The sequence below is a fragment of the Triticum urartu genome, chromosome 7A (assembly GCF_056163025.1).
Source record: "Triticum urartu cultivar PI428250 chromosome 7A, HENAU_Tu73, whole genome shotgun sequence".
Taxonomy (NCBI): Eukaryota; Viridiplantae; Streptophyta; class Magnoliopsida; order Poales; family Poaceae; genus Triticum; species Triticum urartu.
This window is the reverse complement of record NC_141879.1, coordinates 691,875,283-691,900,147: the sequence shown is the minus strand read 5'-3', so window position 1 is coordinate 691,900,147 and position 24,865 is coordinate 691,875,283. Positions and strand designations below refer to the sequence as shown.

Sequence of the window (24,865 nt, the reverse complement as noted above, 5' to 3'; positions counted from 1 at the left end):
TAGTCTTCGATAGGACAAGGTTCTCCCCTCTATTCTGGCATTTCTGCAGCCCAGTCCACATATATAGCCTTCCTTTGATAATGTTGCATATGTAGTGTAGATCCTTGCTTGCGAGTATTTTGGATGAGTACTCACGGTTGCTTTGCTACCCCTTTTCCCCCATTTCTTCTTCTTTCCAGTTGATGCAACCAGATGTGAGAGCTCAGGAGCCAGATGCCACCGCCGATGCCTACTACTACGTGGAGACCGACGACGACTGAGGGAGTCCTGGATTAGGGGGTGTTCGGGTAGCCGAACTATACCTTCAGCCGGACTCAAGATTGAAGACTTCGTTCCATGTCTGGATGGGACTTTCCTTGACGTGGAAGGCAAGCTTGGCGATGCGGATATTCAAGATATCCTACCATTGTAACCGACTATATGTAACCCTAAACCTATCCGGTGTCTATATAAACCGGAGGGTTGTAGTCCATAGGCAATCAACTCCATATACAACAGAAAAAATTTGCACAAAAAACTTAAGATTACAGTTATAGCCGAACAATACATCTATCAAGGACTAGCAAAAAAAGAAACTTAAAACTACAAACACCCTGTGTTAATTCTGCAGCACCACAGCCCCGCTCAAGGCTGGCCAAACGACAACTGACAACCAGGGGTCATCTCCATGCATTTCTGGACACGGATCCAGCCATTGCCGCCAACTTCATTGGAGGGAAAACCTTATACGCCAATATCTCAACTCAACCCATGCTCAACATTGCCTGCACGTCAACAAACTGTAAGACGACATCAAAAAATGCAATGCATCTTGGCACGGCGCATACCCCGGTGGCATGGGGCGAGCGAGCTCATATTTCATGTATGTACTATTCTTCAATTATTTTTAAAGAATATATATTCTTCAATTGGTTTGTATATGGATAGCATTTTCCAATTACCATGCTCACTAATGAAAAATTACACCTTAAAAGTTAAATGTAGAAGCAAGTGGGCTGGTTTCTGTACGAACACCACAACCATGGTCTCGGAGCTAAAATTATCCTATGACATTAAATACTTTTGTGATTGGAACAACATATAATTTTGTTGGACTACATAGTGAATCTTGGGATTAATCTCTTTTATTAATGTGATAATTTCTATTTTGTTAATATTAATAGAAGAAAACATTTAACAGACAATGAACATGCGAAATATTTTCCTCGTGGAAGATGGACAATTACCGGTGTGAGTCTTGGTCCTTCTTTTACCCTTTAACTAGTAAATTGTTTAAAAAGCTAGGGAGATACACCTACAATGAGTTTGAGAACAGAATGAGATTTATTTGTTATTCTATATTTCACTCAAACAAATTAGAACAGCTTGGTGGAACTGGCACATTGCTTTCCTATTTCTTATCATGTACTCCCTCCGTCCCAAAATTCTTGTGTTAGATTTGTCTAAATATGGATGTATCAAGTCACATTTTAGTATTAGATACATACGTATCTAGACAAATCTAATACGAGAACTTTGGGACGGAGGGAGTACTAATTTTAAAATGGACCTGATACGGATACACTAATTTTAAAATGCACCTGATACTGATACGCTGGTTCCAGAAATATCCATGCATTCTAGCACTGGGATACTATTGTAGTAGTTCAATAACCATGGTGCGGAAATGCTGGAGCACAGTTGGTTTCATGAACCAACAGCAGGCAAGTGATTTTTGTTACTCATAAGTAAATCTGGAAAATAATTTGCAATGGTTGTCATCACGTTATGGGATGGTAATTCATACCATCCTGGAGGCTTGTGGTTATAAAATACAGTTTCAAGGTTTACATCAAAGATGCTTCCTCAGAACTTCAGAGTCTGAGCAACATGGTTATTAGCTCGCACCAGAGGCTGACATTATGTAATGTTGTTGGTGCTGAGAGAACAAAGCCATCTAAAGCTAGTCATAAAACTGGCATGCATATTTTGTGATACTATAGTTTTGGCTAAGTGCTAGAGCATAGGATCAATGATCCCTGAAGCAGACGCACACACTACATCACACAAAATACTCAAGGAACCATAGGCCGCCCACTCATTTTTGTTGCTACAAGTACGTCAAATCAACAAATGTATTTCTATGTCTGTTGCACAGAACAAGTTTCTTACAAAACAATTCATAAAAAATATCGCCGGTATGTACAACCATAGCAGAAAGACTCAAATTTTGAACCATAGTTGTGGGAAAAGGAAAGTACAGAGCACATATTCCACAGGTAGAGTTCCATGTGCACGTTGAATGTGAAGAAATGAACTATAAAACATTTCACATTGCCATGGACACTGTCAGGTACAAGAATGTACCATGCCTTCAACATGAGCAAATTATATGCCTGAAACGTCTACGCAGACATGGAGTTTCCACATGCCAAGTTGACCATTATCATCCACAACTGAACATATATGACAGATTACAAAACAAGCTTCTCGCAGAACAGATACCATGTATGTGTACTGCCAGTAACAGAGGGGCTCAACGTCCTGAACCATAATAACGGGAGAAGGCAGAAAGCACATATATACATACCGATAGTGATGTCGCAGTCACCAGTTAACTCGCCGTCGATGAAGAGCTGCAAGAGTGTGGGCTAGCTGGAGTACTCCTTGAGCCCCTGCTGGAGCGCCTCATTGGCGAGCACATCATGCATCTCAAGGTATGTCCAACGAGCGAAGGATCGGCAACACATTAATTCCATGAAAATGCCAGAATCACGAAAAATCTAGCTGCATCATAAAGACTAAGCAGTAACATACCTTGAGAAGTACATCAACACTGGCTACAGCTTCAGATAACAAATTAAGTTGTGTGCCAAAATAGATCATAACCACTGGCTCCATTTTCTTGAAGAGAAAATGCTACAAGACCAACTTCCAAGAAATCCATTCCTGAATTTTGAAACAGTACAAGCACATTAATTCCATGAAAATGCCAGATGAAGCCTAGTTTGCCACACCTGCCATTTAAGCACTTAAATAACTGACATACAAAACTAAGACAAACAGACAATAGACTACACCCCAACACATGAGGAACATTACTAACCATGGCATAGGTCAAAATTCGCATGCATAAAAGCAGGTTGCTCGTTCAGTTGTCCCTTGGATCAGTACTTCAGTAGCATTACTCAACACATACATCAATACATGAGATCTGAATCTAATTACCAGGCTAAATAATGTGTACTCAAACAATCTGAATTCAGTATCAGGTCTATTTTAATGCACTCAAATCCAATATCAGGCCAATTAATGTACTCAAAACAATCTGAATCCGAGCCAGACATGAAATTCATATTGAGAACCCCTCCTTGTATGCGATGAAGAAGAGTGGATATATGGGACACATGGACAAACAGCATGACAAGGATTTATTTGTTTGCAGATTGAGAACATGACCGTGACATACAGACTTGCATTTTTTAACACAACATATCTTCCAGTTCTAGAGTACCAAGAAACAGAACCTATCTATTGCACATGTACCCAGAAATAACTAAACAGGTAGCCATGGACATCACCAATGAACTTTGACAGAATACAAATGAACCGCGGACCAATCGACTAGCCCTGCAGTAGGTAAGATCAGAGCTTAAAGGGGACGAACCCATCCACGGAGATGACGAGGAGGAGCAGCACGTACGCGACGGGCAGAGGCCCCTGGCAAAGCCGCAGAGGCAGCGCCTGTCGCTGCAGCGCGGATGGCAGAAGGGAGTGGCTAGCTCCGTGGCGGCGGCGCCACCTGTATCTCACCATAGCTCGCCGCCGACCGAAGATGGATCCGTGGCAGTCGCACGGGACATTAGAGACTTCCAAATCCGGTGCTAGAGAACGACGAGCTCGGCGCCGCTACCGCCACCTTGGCCTTCTCGTCGGTGTCGATCTGGTTGGATGGACAATGCATCATGGGTTTCGGCGGGACATGCGCTGCTCGAGTGCGACCGAGGAAGGCGGATTGATCTGCGCCGGGAGGAAATGGACCTGTCGCGACCACTACCGCCGCAACTCGAGCGCGTGATCTGGACTGGGGTGGGGTTACGGGCTTGTGGCCGTGGCCGTGGGAAAGATGGGGAGGGGGCGACGCACATAGAGGGGAGAAGAGAGGGGATCGATGGATCGGGAGAGGTGAGGCTGTTCTGCGGCGGCGCCGGCATGGAGCGGGCGGAGGAAGATTGGTGGAGTGGCGGCGGCTGAGGGAACGGGAGGATAGAATGGGGAATTAGGGTTAGGTGTGTGTGGACTGTGGAGTATAAATGGGCTGGCTCGAAATTTTGCCACCCTGCCGCGTTGGCCACTTAAAATTTTGCATCTCCGCGCTCTCTCAAATTTCAGGCGCGCCCTTTTCTTTCCAACTTTTATATATGGCTGATTGACAAGTGGACCAAATAAGCGGGTACAACAGACACATCGGCAGAAGCCATCCATGACGGTTCATATGGCAACTAAAGAAAGAAAAAAAAAGGCATAGATGGTCGATTCATGACGGTTTCTGTGACGGTCCTTCAATGCCCGTCATCAAGGGGCTGCCGTTTTGGAGGTTATTCGCGTCTTGTTCATCCATGACGGTTCCCGTGACAGTTTTCAGGAACGTCACCCGAAGTCCGTCATGGATTAACAGATTTCTTGTAGTGAATATGGAGCACGGACGAGACGAGGAAGCAGAAGAGAGGTTGCGGGACATAATCTTAGACGGAGGTGATGTCATGTCGTGTTTTCTTAACGACAATGATGGTCTGGAAGAATAGCAGGGTGAAGAAGCAGGTCCGGAAGAACAGCAAGGTGAAGAAGCAGGTCCGGAAGAACAGGGTGACGGTTCCAGTGACCGAACAGAGTCCGGCCAGGTAAATATATTAGTTAAGCCTGTGCTGAGACTAGCTAATTGATGCATTCATTGTTTTGGTACGTACACATATTAATTAACTCTCGTCTTTCTTCTTTTTTCTAGCCCTCCGGTTCGAGCATAACTTCGGTAAAGAGACTAGGCCCGAAGAAAAAGTTGCGCGAGGATGAAAGGTTTGAGATCACAGAAATCGCGCGCGACGGCCTACCGATTGAACCCATCCGGACAAAGGATGCATTTACTGCTCAGTGCGGGGTTCTTGTTAGGGACAAGATCACGATCAGCATCCACCAATGGTTTAAGCCAGTTGAAGAAGACCCTGAGGTGTCTTATGTCAATGATATGCAGAAAGATGATCTTTGGAAGGAGCTGAAGGCAAATTTCACCCTACCGCCAGAGGAGGATCCGGAGAAGCCGGTTATAGAGCAATTAATTAAGTCTGCTGCTCTTAAGAAGATGGCAGAGCTATTCAGGAGGTGGAAGAATGAGCTGTAAAGGTTTGTCGACAAAAAAGAGACACCAGAATTCAAGGGCAAATATGAGAAGATCAGAGATCAATGGCCCGCATTTGTGGCCCACAAGACATCGGATAAGAGTAAGAAGATGTCGGAGACAAACAAGAAAAATGCTGCGAAGAAGATGCTTCACCATCGCACGGGGTCAGGTGGCTACCTCAAACCCCGGCCTAAGTGGGCAAAGGCTGAGACTGATCTGCTTGATAAAGGGATCGAACTAGAGACAATGAACTAGACAGACCATTGCCGGACTTGGTTCTTCGGGGCTGGTGGATCCTTGGACCTGTAACAGGGAAGTGCATTTGGACGGACGAGCAACTTGACATACCCTTGAAGAAGTTTCGGTACTATATCGATGCAGCGCAGAAAGGGACGTTCCTTCCAGACAGAGAGAACGACGAGCTCACAAAGGCCCTCGGAAATCCTGAGCACCTTGGACGGACACGAGGTATGCCAGGCTCCATTCCGTGGAAGGCTGGGTTTCCGGACGCAGGCGGTTACAAAAGCCACGAGAGGAGGAAGAAAGTGCAGCAGACCGAACTGCAGGCGCTGCACGCAAGGGTACAAGCGATAGAGGAACGAGAAGAAAATCGCAGCAAACGACTTGCCGAAGCTTCCCCTGAAGCTACCCCGCCATCTCAGCGGAGAAGCAGCGTGGCTTCCACCGAGCTGCTTCAGCCGGAGCTTGTCTTGACGGCTCCTGCCAGCTATCCCGTGGATGCTATCACGGAGGCTCAAAATTGCCACCTTATGACGCAATGGATTAATATGAAGGTCAAGGCGGCTGTTGGCTCTGTTTTTCCTAATAAACCTGGCGCAACTTTTCACTGCCGGCCGATTCCATAAGGATATGCTAAGGTGATGGTGGATGAAATAACAGAGGGATTTGAGGACCTCCCGCTTGACCACCCTACCGGAGAAGGGGATACTCGGCTGGGTTCTTCTCTGAAGACTCCATGCCTATGGCGGAAGGAGCTCATCAACCTTCCGAACTGGACGCCTCTGCCTCCTCCTCCTCCTCCGGCGAGTCAGGGCACTCTGCCTCCTCCACCGCCTCCTCCTCCGGCGAGTGACGATCAGGGCCCTCGGCCGGCTCCTTCTCCGGCGCGTGGCGGCACTCCGCCTCCTTCTCCGCCTGCGTTGGCGCGCCCGAGCAGCCAGCCTCCTCCTTCTCCGCCTCGTCAGCAAGGGCGGAAGAGACCCGCCACCTCGTCAGCAAGCGCGTCGTAGTCCTTCTCCTCCGCCTCGTAAGCAAGTAAAGAAGACAGCCGCTCCGTCTGTTCGGCCGGTGTCTAGCAGTACAACCAGAGGCGGGAGGACGTACAGATTCGGTCCTTCTCTGAAGACTCCAGAGAAGTTACCATACGAGAGGACCCTGGAGGAGAACGCGAAGATCGCACGAACCGAAGTGGATGACTGGTTTCAAGGGTTGAAAGCAAAGAGACATCCACCTCCGGAGGAGAAGGTAGATCTGGTGAAAGTGAAGCGCACTGTAGCTGCCCTGGCAAAACCACCCAAGTCTCCGCCGAAAAGGCAACTATGAGCGCATTATTGGAAAGACATGGGCCGAAGCGGAGCGGTCGGGAAGTACAATCAGTGATCAAAGGATGAAAGAACGACGAGCAGCTGGGAAACAAATTGCCCAGCTCGGCGAACAAGGGAATCAATCGTGCCCCCCACTCAAGGTGCCTAGCGACATCGTCGATCCGAGGATGGTGCCCGGTTATAGCAATCTTGAAGATTACCTGTCCGACGATGTACATTATGATTTCATGGACGTGCAGATACACAGATACGAGTACGGGAAGCCTCTCGTCAAAGATGAAAAATCTCTAACAACGATGATGCGAAGATTGCATGATTGGTACTTGAAAATCTGCAGAGAGTCTGGGGGGAGGAGTACTTTGTATGTGAGAGTTAAAAAGGAGCATGACCTCATTGGAATTGATCTGTTGCCTATTCCATTTGAGGAGTTCTATCAGTTTTTCAATCAATTGGCCCTCGATAAAGCAACGGTCACCTGCTACTGTCTGTAAGTACTACTACTTCTGTCATTAAGTCTCTCTATATAGCTCAGCTCTTTCATTGCATTTATTTATAATTATCCTCACTATATTAATTATGCAGATTGAAGATCGCCGAATTTAAGAAAAGACAAGTCGGTGATATTGGGTTCATTAACACATATCTCATAGATGCAACTGAGGTTAAATTTCATGCTGCAGAAACCGAGGCCAATTTGCTACGATCATTCAAAATAAATGAACACAAAGATATAATACTCTTTCCTTACAACTTCAAGTGAGTGTTACTGTCTTGTGCATATTCGGTTTCCCTTATATATTAGTCCAGGTTATAGTAATGTAATTGATGAGTTATGCATGCGTGCGCAGGTACCACTATATTCTCCTAGAGATTAGGCTTGAGCAGGGAGTAGTAACTGTCTTGGACTCTAGACGAAAAGATCCCCAGGAGTATGCGGGCATGACTCAAATGCTCGAGAAGTAAGTTAAATCGATCATTATCCACCATATCAGCAACTTTGTTCATTTCTGATATCAAGTAATTGTTTTCTTCGTCCGGCAGGGTTTGGAGAAAATTCACCAGAAAAGCTCCGGGACTGTCGAAGGAGCTGGAATTTAGACACCCGAAAGTAAGTACTATAGTAGCATGTTCCGCGCATCTCCTAGTGATTCAAGCGCCAGTTTCATCAATACCATTTGGTATTCTTGCTTATCAGTTTGATTGACCTCTATTTCTTGTAAAGTGTTTGTTGCAGGAACAAGGGAATGATTTCTGTGGATACTACGTCTGCGAGTCCATCCGCCACACGACCTGTGAGCGGGGCTACTCTGACGAACAATATGAAGTGCCTAAATAACAATATTCTCAATTTTATTTTATTACCATCATTTGTGTTGAGTTTCATTCATTCACATATATATATGTATTGACCCCCTTCTTCAAATTAGATGTTTCGGATGCGGAATGAACTCCTAGCACCAGATCGCATGCGAGCAATTCAAGAGAAATTGGCGGCATTCTTTCTTGACCACGTGATCGCTGAAGACGGAGAATACTATGTGGACCATGCGTCCGTAATTTAGGAGATTATATTTGTAAGAGATAATTATTGTATATATGTAGTCTGTAGTGTCGGATAGATATACGAGAACTTGTTGTTCGACCAATCTCTCGGAGAAGGAGAGGTGGTCGATATCACTTCTCTCCGTATGCATATATGTTCATGACGATCTTCTGTTTCCTTCGTTTGCTTACTAGCTAGCTAGCGTGCCTAGTCCTCTCTATACGTATGTATAGTACGTAGCGTCGACCAAGTACGGACATAAGAGAGGACACTTCTCTCTATTAATTAGCTAGCTAACACAATATATGAAATACCTAAATTAACCCCCCAAAACCCCCAAAACCCCCACCCCCCTTAAAAAAACAAAAACTCCAGCCACAGAAATGCTGACGCGTGGATGCTTATTGGTTCCGGTTGGTACCACCAACCGGGACCAAAGGCCCTCCTGCCTGGGCTCAGCGCGCAGGCCACGTGGAGGCCCATCTGTCCCGGTTCTGGTTAGAACCGGGACTAAAGGGTCAGGGCATTAGTAACAACCCTTTAGTCCCGGTTCAAGAACCGGGGCAAAAGGCCCTTACAAACCGGGACAATAGGCCCGTTTTCTACTAGTGTTCCTTTCCGCCCTTCAAGTGTGAAAAGATTGGCCATCTAGGATTTCACCCTACATCATATACAAAAACTTAAAATAGTTGCTGAAGATTTATTTAGGGGTTAAGGTATCTGTGGCCATTTGAGGGGCTAAATTATAAGGGACCGGTTGGAGATGCCCTTAGCTCTTGTGATAGACCATGCAAGCTGAAGTTTGCATGCTTCAAAAGGTGGTTTTAAATGAAGTGCCAAAAGTACTTTATATAGAAAAAAGGTCCTACTTTTTTGTTTGCAAATATCTTCTGTGTACTTTTTTGACTCAAATGATCTTACATGTCTTTCTTGATTTGAGTCATCTTACATGTCTTTGTGAAGAGAAAGTTAGGGTCATCATATCTCATATGCTTTGAGAATATATGAAGAGTGATGGGAGGACTTTTGTCAGTGTCAAGTAAATAAAACTCCGACCGAATAAAAGAAGTAAAAATCATCGAGAGAGCCCTTCGCCTCTTATTCCCCTTTCTCCTGTAGATAGGCGTGAAGACCATCTCTGCCTCTTTTTCCACCGCCAAATCATCGCCACTCCACCCTCCTCTAGCGCCAATATGATGTCAAGAGGTGGGAATCTATTGGGGTTGCCATGTTATGCAGGGTTCGGAATCGTCTATGACCTCTTTGACAATGCCACAACAATTTATTGTGGTTGGATGGTTAGAGACACAGTGGTATCCCAACCCACCAGGGGTCAAGTCCTGGTGCTCGCATTAGTCCTGGATTTATTTTAGGATTTCCGGCGATGCGCTTTCAGTAGGAGAAAACGTTCCCGTCGACGACGAGAGGCGGCTACGGTGTCTTCGTACATCTCAAGATGATATGCCAACTCAGTTTGTCGAAGGTGCTCATAGAGGTAGGGTATGCGTGTGTGCGTTCATAAGGTGAGTGTATGCGCGTATGTATGAGCGCTTGTATCTGTACTGTGTTAAAAAAACTTTGTAACGATGCAGAAAACAAGATACTAGACCGGTAGAGAAAAAACAATATTTTAGAGCTTTGTGCATAAATTATTTTTTTGCAGGGATTTGCAACTCTTTGTAATAAAAACGAAACGCGTTCAGGTGTTTTATATCAGAAAAACCCATCGAAAAACAAAAATCAGCTCCTACCTTTTTCTTCTTCGCCCAAATCTCATCTCATCAGATCACCAAACCATGGAAGCACTCGGGGCGCCGCGATCGCCGCCACCGGCCACAGCGGCCACCTCGGCCGTTCTCGACGACGACGATCTCCTCGGCGAGATCCTCCTCCGCGTCGCCTTCCCCACCAGCCTCGTCCACACCGCTCTAGTCTGCAAGAGCTGGCTCCGCCTTGCCTCCGACCCCGTCTTCCTCCGCCGCTTCCGCGACCTCCACCCACCCAGTTTCCTCGGCTTCTACGTCAAAACTGGAGGCACCAAGCCACCGCGGTTCGTGCCGATGCCTCAGCCCCCTGAGCTCGCTGCCGTTGTCCACCCTGCAAACTTCGATTTGGGCACCTTGGGCAGCGACAGCTTCGGCTTCTGTGTGGATTGCTGGAACGGCCTCCTCCTACTCACCTCCTACCTGCACGACGGCCCACCAGTAAGAACAGTCCGATGCCCGCTCTACCCTGGGAGATACACGACCATCCTCCCGCCAGTTCCGCAAACCAGCAGCATCCATGATGACCGCTTCACATACTACGACAGAGAGGTCATCCTCAAAGGCGGCGACGACGGCCTGTCCTTCTTCTATCTGGCAATGGGCGTGGAAGGGCAGCAGACAATTGTGGATGTGTATGTCTTACAAGATGATATATGGGCCATCTACTCTTCGGTTGCAACCGAATTCACCCGTATTTCGCTACGACTCGATCATGTTGCTAGTTTGATTGGTGACGGCAAGATCTATACTCTGGCCTATGTGAGTGGGATCAATATTTTAATCGTGCTAGATCTTGTGTCTGCCTCTCTGTCGTTAGTTAACCTCCCAGAAGAGGTGTTATCGTGGTGTGGCAAGCTGTCGCTCGCAGATGATGATTCTGGGGTTCATCTCATCACTCTCAAGGACCTACAAATACGCATCTGGCTGCACGGGGTGGATGGCAATAATGGCGCTGCCAACTGGTTCCTTGTGAATACCATTTGTTTACGTGAGATATGTGCTAATCATATGATACCAAGTCATGGTTTCAAGGATGCAGATGTACATGCACCTGGGTCCAATTCTGAGATCGAGGCGGACAATGCCCTCTACCTTTTTTATATCAAAAGCAAGGTTTTGAAGAAGGTTTACGACGTGACAGAAGAGGATGATTACGTGTTTAGTGTCAGCCCCTTTATGATGGTTTGGCCTCCAAAATTCCCTCTGATGAAGGAAGGACGTGATCTGCTGAAAGAATAACACTGCTAGCTTAGGTTTGCCTCTTTTTAATCTGCCTATATAAATGTGGTCTGCTAGTTACAATTAATGTACATGATGCTGCTATATGCTTATATCTGTTTGACCATTAAAAATGTGAATGGGCCGGTAACTGGCATCCTTAGTTCCCAGCAATGAAGGAGGAATGCAAGGTTTACCTCTTGCTGATTTGTTTACTACTTTGGTCTAGCTTCCATTGTGCGTTATGCTAATATTGTGCGCAATGAAATACAAAAGGATAAAAAAATATAAATGTTTGATCGGTATCTAGGCAAATCAAACACTTTCCAAGTGATATGCTGCCTCCGGTATCACATACATGTTCATGTAATCGCATGGAATGCATAATGACATATCATGGATTTTATATGTTTTCTTATGACAGATGGTGAGTTGTGCAAGCATGCATAGCAGAGTACATCAGTACCTACAAGAATGCATAAAATAATATAGATTGTCACCTCTAAAAATGCATATATAATAGTATATGTATCATCACACATACCAATTGTATCATTCATAAAAATTGTAACATTGTCACCTCTAACTACGCATAACATAATATGTATCGCCGCACATACCAATTGTAACATTCAGAAGAATTGTAATATTTTCACCTCTAAGTTCATGAAAGCATGCATGGAAGAATATACATCGGCACCTACAAGGAATGAATCTTACTACTGTGGCATATCAACACCGGCACCACCATAAGAACGATTGAGGGGGGGGGGAGGAGGGGGTCTATAGTCACGTGACCGTACATGCGACTCATGAAACAGAATGCCGCTAGGGACGACATGGGTGCTGCCGTGTCAGAGTAGTGCCCCGCATTGGCTGGCAACACACGTTCGATGATGCCGGGCAGGACAAACTGAAAGCTAAAGTGGCTGGTGCTCGGCCATGGGCGGGGAGGGTTGTAATGTACATGAGCCATGGAGGTTGCATATAACAACCGAACTAAACAACATCACTGACGGGTGGGAAAGACTAAGGGTCGGATTTAGAAGGAAAACTCAGACATGTCAAATGGAGCAGCCTTTTCATTTAGAATCACCGTATCACAAACAGGCAATTGTTTTTCAGTCTGTGATAAGCGTCCGGCCGAGCACCAAAGTGCTTATGGCAGGTCAGTGGTAGTGCTCATCACTAACGTATGGCCAGTGGCCGGTCAGTGATGCACGATCAATAGTGTTCGGATATGTTGTAGTGCTACTTATAACTTATCTAGAAGCATGAGGATCGATGTTGGTGATGATGCAAACGAGTTCTCCCTTTGGAGAGTAACGAAAAGGGTTGAGTATGAAGATCGCCCTCAGAATCACAAAGTGGCGGCGAAAAAATTCACAATTATCCAGGGTAGGGTTTCAAGGGTATATAAAGCAATTGGCCACCGAAGCCACAGAGGAGGGAGGAAAGCCCCACATGTCATAGGCGCATTTGTAAGACGGGCACCTTCACTAGGTGCCTAGGCCTTGCGGGCCCACCATGCCCCTCCAGATGATGGGCCTTGGCACTCTAGTCCTCTAGTGCTACAAAAACACGCTATCATTTTCTCAGATTTTATTGAGGAATTTTTGTTTGGTGATTTTTTTTTCCGAAATTCCAAAAATAACAAAAAATAGGAACTAGAAGTGAGCATTGAATTAATACGTTGGTCCCTAAAAAAATTAGAAACATTGCACACTTAGAAGTTAATAGGCGTGAAATATACAAAGTTTATAGATATATCAGTGATGTATCACAGACTTCGGCATGAGATCGCGCAGTTCATGAACTGTTGTGTGGTCGCTCAACCCGCGACAGTTCCAAAGTAACAAATTCATTGGGCCCGGCAATAATGCCAGAGTATCATTCTTCTGTGGAATGTTCTTTATTCGGCCTCTTCAATCTCTCATTGACACATATGCTGAAGGTGAAAGAGGTGTTAAGGTGGGAGACATCACCCCTTCACTACTAGGGAAAACCCTAGTAGTAGCTCAGGTTTTGAGGCTATCAGCAGCGCGGGCGGCCGCGCTACCAATATGGCGCTACAGCTAACTCTTAGTAGTAGCGCTGTCTGTACCCGCGCTACTACTATTGACTATTTCAACAACGCTTTTCCGGAACGCGCTACTATTAGTTAGCTTTAGCGATTTTCTAGCCCCACGCTACTGCTATATCTTTCATCATTACCACCCTGTTTCAGCTTCAATAAACTACAATTTCGAGATACTAGGTACTACTAGATATCAATTTCATAAAGCCATAAAGCATTATAGGTACTAGGTACTATTCCCTCGGTTCCAAATTACTCGTCGTGGTTTTAGTTAAAATTTGAACTAAAACCACGACGAGTAATTTGGAACGGAGGGAGTACTAGATAACAATTTCATATATACTCAACATGCATCCTCAAGCAGTACTAGGTGATATCGATGACGATCATCATATGTAGTTCTAGATGATATCGACGACGATCATCATATGTAGTTCTACATGATATCGACGAAAATCATCATATGTAATTCTAGATGATATAGCCACACACACATATATAGTTCAAGATGATATCGATGACGATCATCATCCTCAAGCCTGGGCGGTGGGTGTTCCTGATAGTAATTAGGATGACCTGTCCAACACGAAGATTCTTGCCAATGAGGAATCTCTTCCACCCAACCGAGTTTAAGTGTGTACGACCGTCTGTGTCCATGCGGTAAGTACAGGTGGTGATGGAGCCCCTTGCGGTAAGGCGTAGTCCAGCTGAGCCTTCTTCATCAGGCTCGATACCACAACTCACAGATAGGTTCTTTGGCAATTTCTGAATAAGAAAAATATATCAATTAATAAATAGCTTCACACATACTCTTGCAAATATATTTCTATTAAGTCTAGATTTCTACACTATCAAAAGACACAGTACTATGCATTTGTACTAATTAATCATGGATTCTACTAGTAAGTATATATGGATTATCTACACTATTAATAGTTCCTTGGATTCTACACTAATAAGCATGTGATCAGACTCTACACTAAAGCATATCATTGACTAGATTTCACAAAGCATATCACTGGACTCTACACTAAGCATATCATCGGATTCACTAAGCATATCATCGGATAATTTGCATTTGTAAGTATAACAATAAAGCATATATATCATCAAATTACTACAGCCAGTATAACATACCATTTCATGCCGATCGACCATGGTACTTGTCAGGCGGGTCACGAATGGCACCCCGACAAAGTCATCACGTGGCGGAATTATGTCCCATAGGTTGCACACCTCCTCCTCTCTCAGCCTCATTCTTGCTACAATGGCTTCATGAAGTGAGTTCTCATCATCTTCATCGAGTGGGTCCTCATTATCTGAATCATCTTCGTCATCTTCGTCATCTTCATCATCTTCCACCAGGTTGAGATAAATGACAACCAGCTTGGTTCTTTCTGCTCTGAAGGAGAAGTTAATCAACTCACCACCAGTAAGACGCATGTGGGTGAGGAAACAGGCCCATCCATCTCCTCCAATCTGCGACATATTGCGTCCTTTCTCGACCTCCATAGTGTACGGCCCCCCAAGAGCCTCAAATGTCACAGTGTCTCTTGTCAGCTTGTTGAATTTCAACCTCACATTGCATGGGACGATCTGTGTAAAAAAAGCAAAATGACACAATGCAAATGCCAACACTAAAAATAAAATAGTTGTTACATTTCATCTAATTTCTTACGCCGCATGACGAAAACTCGGCTGGAAGTAGATGTCGAACAGCTTGCCAATTGCAAGGCTGCTGGCGCACCTTGACTTACACAGTCAACATAGTGGTGGTGGTGGCGGCGCAATTTTCCTAAAGCAATATGAGCAAAGGATTAACGATCCACTTCACAGGAAAGAAAAACAGTAGCATGTGATATTTTTGGTTCTTCCACGAGAAGCAATTTTATAGACAATTATAAGGGTACCAAATAAGGGTACCACCTACCAAGACATTTCATCTATTTTGGCCCCTATTGCCTAAGATAATTGATTAAAAAATCAAGTGGCAAATTTAACTAAATTGGCACCTACATTTTGCCAAAATATAACTTATTACAAAAAAACAAAAGCATCTACCTATCCATATACAGAAAAAATAACAATCAAATGGTGCATACTAAATCAACTAAATCAAGTAGCCTACTAAATTCACTAGCATAGTAAATCAACTAAATCAAAATGTTCTAAATCAACTAAATCAACTAGCCGACTAAATCTACTAAATCAACTAGCCTACTAAATCAACTAAATCGAAATGTTCTAAATCCATTAAATCAACTAGCCTACTAAATCAACTAAATCAAAATGTTCTAAATCAACTAAATCAACTAGCCTACTAAATCAACTAAATCATATCAACTAAATCAAAATGTTGCATATGAACTAGCCTACTAAATCAAAATGTAGCAGGGAGGAGTAAGAAGGAGGGGCGACTCGAGGAGGGAGAAGAGAGTAGGACGGAGGAGGAAGGCGGAGCGAGGAGGGGCCGACCGGCGGCAAGTCGAGGGAGGACGGAGGAGGAGGGCGGTACCGAGTCCAGCGAGGAGGATGAGTTGACGGCGGCACAGAGGGAAGAGGGGTAGGCGACGGCGGCTGGCGGGGGCGACGGCGGCCGGCGGGGGAGGACCGGCGCGCACGGGGGGGGGGGGGGGGGTTGAGGGGGAGTGAGTTTGAGTGTGAGTGTGGATCGAATAGAGGAGAGCATGGGGGGCGGGTTGGAGATAGCTAGTTTTAGCAGTAGCGCTCTAAAGGCAAATGCGCTACTGTTAAACTAGCTAGCAGTAGCGCGGTCTGAATAAAAGCGCTGCTGCTAGAACTAGCGTCACGGCGGGGTCGTGGGAATTATAACAGTAGCGCGGCTTAGAGGAGGCGCGCTGCTGCTACGTCTATTTCAGCAGCGAGTACTGCCAGAGCGCGCTACTACTACAATGCAGCAGCGCCTTATTTTTAAACTCGCTGCTGGTAAAATCATGTGTATAAGTTTTTCCCTAGTAATGCTTCCCCAGACATGAGGCAGGAACTAGGGATAAATAGAACTTATTCCTCGCGGGAGAATCGAACTACTATTGTCGCCCTTTTTCTGCATTGTCCCCATCTGTCGGTTTCAACAGACTAGAAGTGATAGCATCTAAATCATCATCATCGTCCATGTCAGCGTCCTGTGAAGTCCTCTTCCTAGGGCGGTTACCTCCCAATGCCATTCTTCTGCGGCCTCAGTGCCTCACTAGTGACGCACATCCCCACACGCACACCACAGATAATTTTTAGCCTTGGCTGAGTTTTTAGGTCGCACCAAATATCCAAGCCTATTTATCGTAGGTAACCCGCGTACGACCTTCTCAGCCGGAAGGAAATCATGTACGACCTGTTCGTATAGTTTTGGTCGATAGACGTGCTTAATTGACCTCCTGAATTTGGATTTTACAAACCGAGAAGAAAACAGAGTAGCGGATGCACAAACCAGCTATTCTCATCTCAATAGATCATTTGATTTCTCTAAGTTAATTGTAAATGATATGTGAATTGTCCAAGAATAAAGTCATATTCTTGTCAAATCTTTTTTGAGTGATACCGAGGAGTGTGAATCTCGACACAACCGATCCCCCACCCACCAAATTCCCTACCGTGAAACCAGCCACCGTTGCCATTCTCTTTACAGTTTAGATCCAAAATGCCACTGTTGTTCCACCACCACCGAATGATGGAGCCACACTGTTGGCGGCCGGCGCAAATTTCCCCTAATCACAACGTTTGTCGAGGTCATTTGCCCGTAGGTCGCAGCCAAACTCCTCGATGCAAACACAATCATGCTGCTCACCCTAGCCGGTCGAGGCCAGATTCTGTACATCGGGCAAGTCCTCTCCACGCCACCGGAATGAGTTCTCCTTGTCTCGGCGCCAGAGCAGTCGATAAAAATCAATCTACTTAGGCAAAACTAACAGGAATGGAGTTGGCCGGTTGGCTCTGTCCGTCTTTCCGTGTCACCGCCGTCTTTCCTCAGTGCCTTATTTTTTAAAGGAAGGGGCATGCTTCACCAAATAATGGTTACATCATTGCCCAAAATTTTCATAAGAAAATAAGGGGGTGCATCCGCCCAAACATATGAGGAATTCGCACATCCGTATCCAACCAGCTCATGAGCTCTACTATATTCGACTCTCTAATACAAAGCTCAATTATAACCTTCCAAACTTCAAGCAAACTACTATGACAATCATTTAACACCGGTGCTGCTACCATGGTTGGCACGATGACGTTTTCGTCACAAACGAGCACACCAAGCTTGGAATCGAGATTTGCTAACAGGCAAGGACTCATAGGGGTACGGTGTGCGTGTGTGCGTTCATAGAGATGGGTGTATGCGCGTATGTATGAGCGCTTGCGTCTATAATGTGTAAAAAAAAGGAAATGAGGAATTTGCTGCGCCAAGATTCGCATTGCTACTTGTCGCTACGATTTTTTTCCTTCTTAGCCCAAACCGGATTAACCCACCTCGTCATAGAAAACCTCCGAAACCCTAAATTTTCTGCTCCGATTCCTTCTAGCGCCGTTTCTGCCCCGATTCCTTCTAGCGCCGCTCCCATCCCTCTCTCTGCTCCCCCACGATCCACTCCTCTCCATCCCCAATTCAACGATTTCCTCCTCGTCGAGCCTGGATCTGGGCGTACCCTATGGAGCGACACAATTCATTCAGGTGAGCCTCGATCTGGGCGGATCACGCGGTCCTGCCGCTTCTTTCTTTGCAGCCCGCCCCCGCATCTTTTCTATCTCCACGAGACGACATCTGAGTCTGACTTCCTGCGTGCGATTTCTAGAGTTTCTCACTCGAATTGACACCCGCCTTTTCCTTGGTTGCCAGGATGGGACAGGCCAAGGAGAACGACGTGTACAAGCAGGAGCTGCTCGACGACGACAAGGCTGTCGACGCCGCCGGGCAAGCAGCCGCCAGGAAGTAATTATTCATTCAACTTCCTTCTTTTTCTTCATCTTCCCTTCACTTTGCTTGCTCCCATTCTGATGGACGGCCTGTGCGCGCAGGGGCAACGTCGGCAGCCACAGATCCGGCTTCACATATTTCTTGCTCAAGCCCGAGCTGCTCCGGGCCATCCAGGACTGCGGCCTTGAGACCAGGCCTAACGCTTGGAGCAACGGCCCCCCGAAGGCAAGTTAGTTCGATTAGGGTTAGCTATTCGCCCTTGGATCCATTAATCGCCACCTCTTAAGCTTTCAGGTTTCAGCCCATATGAGCTAGACAGCTAGGAATAATTTGTAAAAGCCAACCCTTAATTTCACCGTCTACCATGCTCCAACTAGCTAGAGCTACCCTCTGTTTTAATAGCAAAAAGAAATCATAGGCTACGTGTGTGGTGGTTAATATATTGCACAATTGATTAAAAACGTGTTTGGAAGCTATCAAATGTATGCTAGCAGAGATGCTGATCACGTTCATCATTTCATTAATTTATTTCAGTTCCTTTTTGACGGACGGCCTACGCGCACAGGGCTGGTCGACTACGAGAAGGACAACAAGGCCGCCGCCAAGCCAGCCGCCGGGCATGCAGCCCCAAGAAGTAATTATTAATTCAGCTCTCTTGTTTTTTATTTTGGCTCGGGCTTTATGACACTCCTTATTCTTACTTACCATCCAACATTACTTTGAGATCTGTGCTAGTCAACTAACTTACTACATGAAAATTTCTCTTCTATGTTTCTCTTAAATGAAATAATATATAGACTTTAAACTTTGCAGGTCAACCAAACTTTCAAACTTCAATGTGTGAAATACTTTTAGATTTTTTTGGTCCGGCATAAATATACAAAATGAGATATATTTTTAGTAAAAAGGCTATCTTAAGTATTTATGATTCACGAAAAAAATCAAAATAAATTTTCCACATTGTAGTAAGAATGTTTGTTTCTCTGCAAAGTTTGAAGTTCATATGTTGTTTTATGTTGGATAACAAAAAAAATGTGCCTATGCGGATTGTGATGTGTAAGTCGGATAAGAGGTGCCATGGAGCCTTAGCTCCACTACAACTTCCTGTTTTTCTTCTTCCCGTCCCTTTGTTTGCTCCCTTTCTGATGGATGGCCTATGCATGCAGGGGCTACATTGGAATCCACGGCTCCGGCTTCAGGGACATTGTGCTCAAGGCCATCCAGGACTGCGCCTTCGAGCACCCAAAGGACTGATAAGGTCGTTAATGCCGCCGCCAAGCTCGCCACTGGGCATGCAAGCCCCAACGAGTAATTATTCATTCAACTTCCTTGGTTTTTTCTTCTGTCCGCCCCTTTTTGTTCCCTTTCTGACGAACGGTCTATGCACGTAGGGGCTATGACGGAATCCACAACTTAGGCTTCAGGGACTTTTTGCTCGAGCCTGAGCTACTCCGGGCCATTCAAGACTGCAGCTTCGAGCACCCATCAGAAGAAGTTAGTTTGAATGATTAGCACGTACAACGCTCAGCCATTAATTGCCACCCCTTAGATTTCAGGTTTCAATCCACATGAGCTAGGCCGCTAGGAATAATTTGAAAATGGTAACCCTTAATGCCACTGCCTACTATGCTCCAACTAGAGCTACCTCGTGTTCTAACAGGAAAAATTATCATAAGCATTGTGTTTGGTGGTTAATTTGTTGCAAAATTGATTAAAAACTAGAAGAAACAACATGCGTTGCCACGTTATTTTCTTGTCATTGTGCATAGAGTTTCTTTTTCTCATTATATTTGTTTTTAAGAATTCATTATATTTGTTAAAAGTTTCATCTTCCACTTAATAGACTAACGAATGAAAAATTGGCGGTGAGAAACTATGTACCTGCTGGAGAATTAGCCCTGTATGTATGTGGTGGCACCAAGCGATTTCGGCCCATTAAAGAAGATGCAAAGATGGTCTCAAGAGAAGGGCCTCCTGGAGGGGCATTGCATGTTCACTAGTATAGTTGAAACTACGCGTGTCGTCCTGCCTACAACTGAAGCAACTTGAATGGGAGGGATGTAAGCTAGTTGCATGTCCACCCCTGATGTTTTATGGCTTGGTTTTTTCGGCTTCATTTTCTTTTCTTTTTAAAACATTTTCTAGTTTATTTTTATTTTATTGTAAGTATTTTTTAAACATTTTTATGTGTTCTTTGTGACATTTATTTTATTTTGCATTTGTATTTTTCATATTGTTATTTTTGTTTGTCTATTTTTATTGTTTTTTTAACATTTTTCTTGTATGTCTATCATTAGGAACGCAACTACAAGTGCCGTCCCCAATTGCACTCTAGTGGTGTTTTGTTGGAGGGAGTGATAGCTGCATGTCTGTCACTAGGCACGCAACTGCAATTGTCGCCCCGCTCGCACCCACCCCCCGACTGCAACTGCGTGAGATCAGTGCGACTACAACTCAACAGTGTTTTTGTTGGTAGAGTGGGATGTTACACGTCTGCCAGTAGGCACACAGCTAGAAATTTTGCCCTTTGACTACAACTCCATGTCCCTGCAAAAAAAAAGACTACAACTCCATGTGTTCACCGTGACTACCACTTAGTGACATTTTCTATCTGAGGGTGAGGAGGGAAGTTGCATTTCTGCCACTAGACATGCAACTGCAAGTGTCATCCCCGACTCACACTGTATGTCATCAATATGACTGCAACTTAGCGGTGCTTTTTGTCTAAGGGAGTTGCATGTCTACCACTAGACATGCAGGTGCAAGTGTTGCCCTCGATTGCAACTGCATGTCTTCATCGTAACTGCCGCTGCAAGTATCTCCGGGGGAGAGGCGAGGGGGCAGTTGCATGTATGCCACTAGGCACGCAAGTGCAAGTCTCGTCATTGATTCTCACCCATTATATGCAACAACCCGTTGCACATTGGTCGGCCGCCCACAGTTACATGTTCGTGGGACCCACACACCCACTTAAATTATCTTTATTTTATATTTTTTTTGATTTTTAGTTTTACTTTTGTTACACGAAAAACAATAGATTTTTTTTAAGAATGACAAGAAAAATAAAGGGAGAGTGAGATGGTACGAAGAGCAGGAATGGAATTATATGTTTCATTCTTTTTTTTATCCTTTTCGATATGTTACTTCTTTGTCATAAAATATATTTTTATGCAATTAAAACCTATTTAAAATAAATACAGGATGAGAATAATAGGAGAAAGCAAGAGGTGTCATAAGAAAGGAACATAACACGTGACGCGAAGGAAAAAATGTTGGGGAACGTAGTAATTTTAAAAAAAATTCCTACGCACACACAAGATCATGGTGATGCATAGCAACGAGAGGGGAGAGTGTTGTCCACGTACCCTCGTAGACCAAAAGCGGAAGCGTTATAACAACGCGGTTGATGTAGTCGTACGTCTTCACGGCCCGACCGATCAAGCACCGAAACTACGGCACCTCCGAGTTCTAGCACACGTTCAGCTCGATGACGATCCCCGGACTCCGAACCAGCAAAGTGTTGGGGAAGAGTTCCGGCAGCACGACAGCGTGGTGACGATCTTGATGTTCTACCGTCGCAGGGCTTCGCCTAAGCACCGCTAAAATATTATCGAGGAGTATGGTGGAGGGGGGCACCGCACACGGCTAAGAGAATGAGCACGAAGATCAACTTGTGTGTCTAGAGGTGCCCCCTTGCCCCCGTATATAAAGGAGCAAGGGGGAGGGGCGGCCGGCCAGGAGGAGGCGCGCCAGGGAGGAGTCCTACTCCTACCGGGAGTAGGACTCCCTCCTTTTCCTTGTCCAACTAGGAGAGGGGGAAGGAAGGGAGAGAGGAGAGGAAGGAAAGGGGGGCGCATAACAACATACATTGTTCCCTTTGTCATCGGTATGTTACTTGCCCGAGATTCGATCGTCGGTATCTTAATACCTAGTTCAATCTCGTTATCGGCAAGTCTCTTTACTCGTTCTGTAATACACCATCTCGCAACTAACTCATTAGTTGCAATGCTTGCAAGGCTTATGTGATGTGCATTACCGAGAGGGCCCAGAGATACCTCTCCGACAATCGGAGTGACAAATCCTAATCTCGAAATACGCCAACCCAACATGTACGTTTGGAGACACCTGTAGAGCTCCTTTATAATCACCCAGTTACGTTGTGACGTTTGGTAGCACACAAAGTGTTCCTCCGGCAAACGGGAGTTGTATAATCTCATAGTCATAGGAACATGTATAAGTCATGAAGAAAGCAATAGCAACATACTAAACGATCGGGTGCTAAGCTAATGGAATGGGTCATGTCAATCACATCATTCTCCTAATGATGTGATCCCGTTAATCAAATGACAACACATGTCTATGGTTAGGAAACATAACCATCTTCAATTAACGAGCTAGTCAAGTAGAGGCATACTAGTGACGTTTAGTTTGTCTATGTATTCACACAAGTATTATGTTTCCGGTTAATAAAATTCTAGAATGAATAATAAACATTTATCATGATATAAGGAAATAAACAATAACTTTATTATTGCCTCTAGGGCAAATTTCCTTCAGTCTCCCACTTGCACTAGAGTCAATAATCTAGATTACACAGTAATGATTCTAACACCCATGGAGCTTTGGTGCTGATCATGTTTTGCTCGTGGAAGAGGCTTAGTCAACGGGTCTGCTACATTCAGATCCGTATGTATCTTGCAAATCTCTATGTCTCCCACCTGGACTAGATCCCGGATGGAATTGAAGCATCTCTTGATGTGCTTGGTTCTCTTGTGAAATCTGGATTCCTTTGCTAAGGCAATTGCACCAGTATTGTCACAAAAGATTTTCATTGGACCCGATGCACTAGGTATGACACCTAGATCGATATGAACTCCTTCATCCAGACTCCTTCGTTTGCTGCTTCTGAAGCAGCTATGTACTCTGCTTCACATGTAGATCCCGCCACAACGCTTTGTTTAGAACTGCACCAACTGACAGCTCCACCGTTTAATGTAAACACGTATCCGGTTTGTGATTTAGAATCGTCCGGATCAGTGTCAAAGCTTGCATCAACGTAACCATTTACGATGAGCTCTTTGTCACCTCCATATACGAGAAACATATCCTTAGTCCTTTTCAGGTATTTCAGGATGTTCTTGACCGCTGTCCAGTGATCCACTCCTGGATTACTTTGGTACCTCCCTGCTAGACTTATAGCAAGACACACATCAGGTCTGGTACACAGCATTGCATACATGATAGAGCCTATGGCTGAAGCATAGGGAACATCTTCTGCAGTGGTCGGGCATTGAGTCTTACTCAATTTCACACCTTGTAACACAGGCAAGAATCCTTTGTTTGCTTGATCCATTTTGAACTTCTTCAAAACATTGTCAAGGTATGTGCTTTGTGAAAGTCCAATTAAGCGTTTTGATCTATCTCTATAGATCTTAATGCCCAATATGTAAGCAGCTTCACCGAGGTCTTTCATTGAAAAACTCATATTCAAGTATCCCTTTATGCTATCCAGAAATTCTGTATCATTTCCGATTAGTAATATATCATCCACATATAATATCAGAATGCTATAGAGCTCCCACTCACTTTCTTGTAAATACAGACTTCTCCAAAAGTCTGTACAAACCCAAATGCTTTGATCACACTATCAAAGCGTTTATTCCAACTCCGAGAGGCTTGCACCAGTCCATAAATGGATCGCTGGAGCTTGCACACTTTGTTAGCTCCTTTTGGATCGAAAAAACCTTCCGGCTGCATCATATACAACTCTTCTTCCAGAAATCAGGAATGCAGTTTTGACATCCATCTGCCAAATTTCATAATCATAAAATGCGGCAATTGCTAACATGATTCGGACAGACTTAAGCATTGCTACGGGTGAGAAGGTCTCATCGTAGTCAATCCCTTGAACTTGTCGAAAACCTTTTGCGACAAGTCGAGCTTTGTAGACAGTAATATTACCGTTAGCGTCAGTCTTCTTCTTGAAGATCCATTTATTCTCAATTGCTTGCCGATCATTGGGCAAGTCAACCAAAGTCCACACTTTGTTCTCATACATGGATCCCATCTCAGATTACATGGCTTCAAGCCATTTTGCGGAATCTGGGCTCACCATCGCTTCTTCATAGTTCGTAGGTTCATCATGATCTAGTAGCATGACTTCTAGAACAGGATTACCGTACCACTCTGGTGCGGATCTTACTCTGGTTGATCTACGAGGTTCAGTAGTAACTTGTTCTGAAGTTTCATGATCATCATCATTAGCTTCCTCACTAATTGGTGTAGGTGTCATAGAAACCGGTTTCTGTGATGTACTACTTTCCAATAAGGGAGAAGGTACAGTTACCTCATCAAGTTCTACTTTCCTCCCACTCACTTCTTTCGAGAGAAACTCCTTCTCT

General features: G+C 44.8%; 2 protein-coding genes and 1 long non-coding RNA gene across 3 annotated transcripts; 2 read left to right on the top strand and 1 right to left on the bottom strand.

Annotated features, from left to right (window-relative positions):
* Window positions 1-490: 490 nt before the first annotated feature.
* LOC147961608 (uncharacterized) lies at window positions 491-4,284 on the bottom strand. The gene is made up of 3 exons (XR_015611935.1): window positions 3,647-4,284; window positions 2,570-2,928; window positions 491-764 (listed from the first exon to the last, which is right to left on the bottom strand). It is a non-coding gene; the product is annotated as an uncharacterized LOC147961608 (long non-coding RNA).
* A 5,994-nt stretch (window positions 4,285-10,278) lies between these two features.
* On the top strand, window positions 10,279-11,487 carry LOC147961607 (uncharacterized). Its single transcript, XM_087533875.1, has one exon. It carries the CDS (start codon window positions 10,279-10,281, stop codon window positions 11,485-11,487), a length of 1,209 nt encoding a protein of 402 aa, XP_087390001.1.
* Window positions 11,488-18,387: 6,900 nt separating this feature from the next.
* LOC147961606 (uncharacterized) lies at window positions 18,388-20,036 on the top strand. The gene is made up of 5 exons (XM_087533577.1): window positions 18,388-18,479; window positions 18,566-18,689; window positions 18,999-19,098; window positions 19,631-19,772; window positions 19,856-20,036. Exons 1-5 carry the CDS (start codon window positions 18,388-18,390, stop codon window positions 19,974-19,976), a joined length of 579 nt encoding a protein of 192 aa, XP_087389703.1. The 3' UTR covers window positions 19,977-20,036.
* The last annotated feature ends 4,829 nt before the right edge of the window (window positions 20,037-24,865 follow it).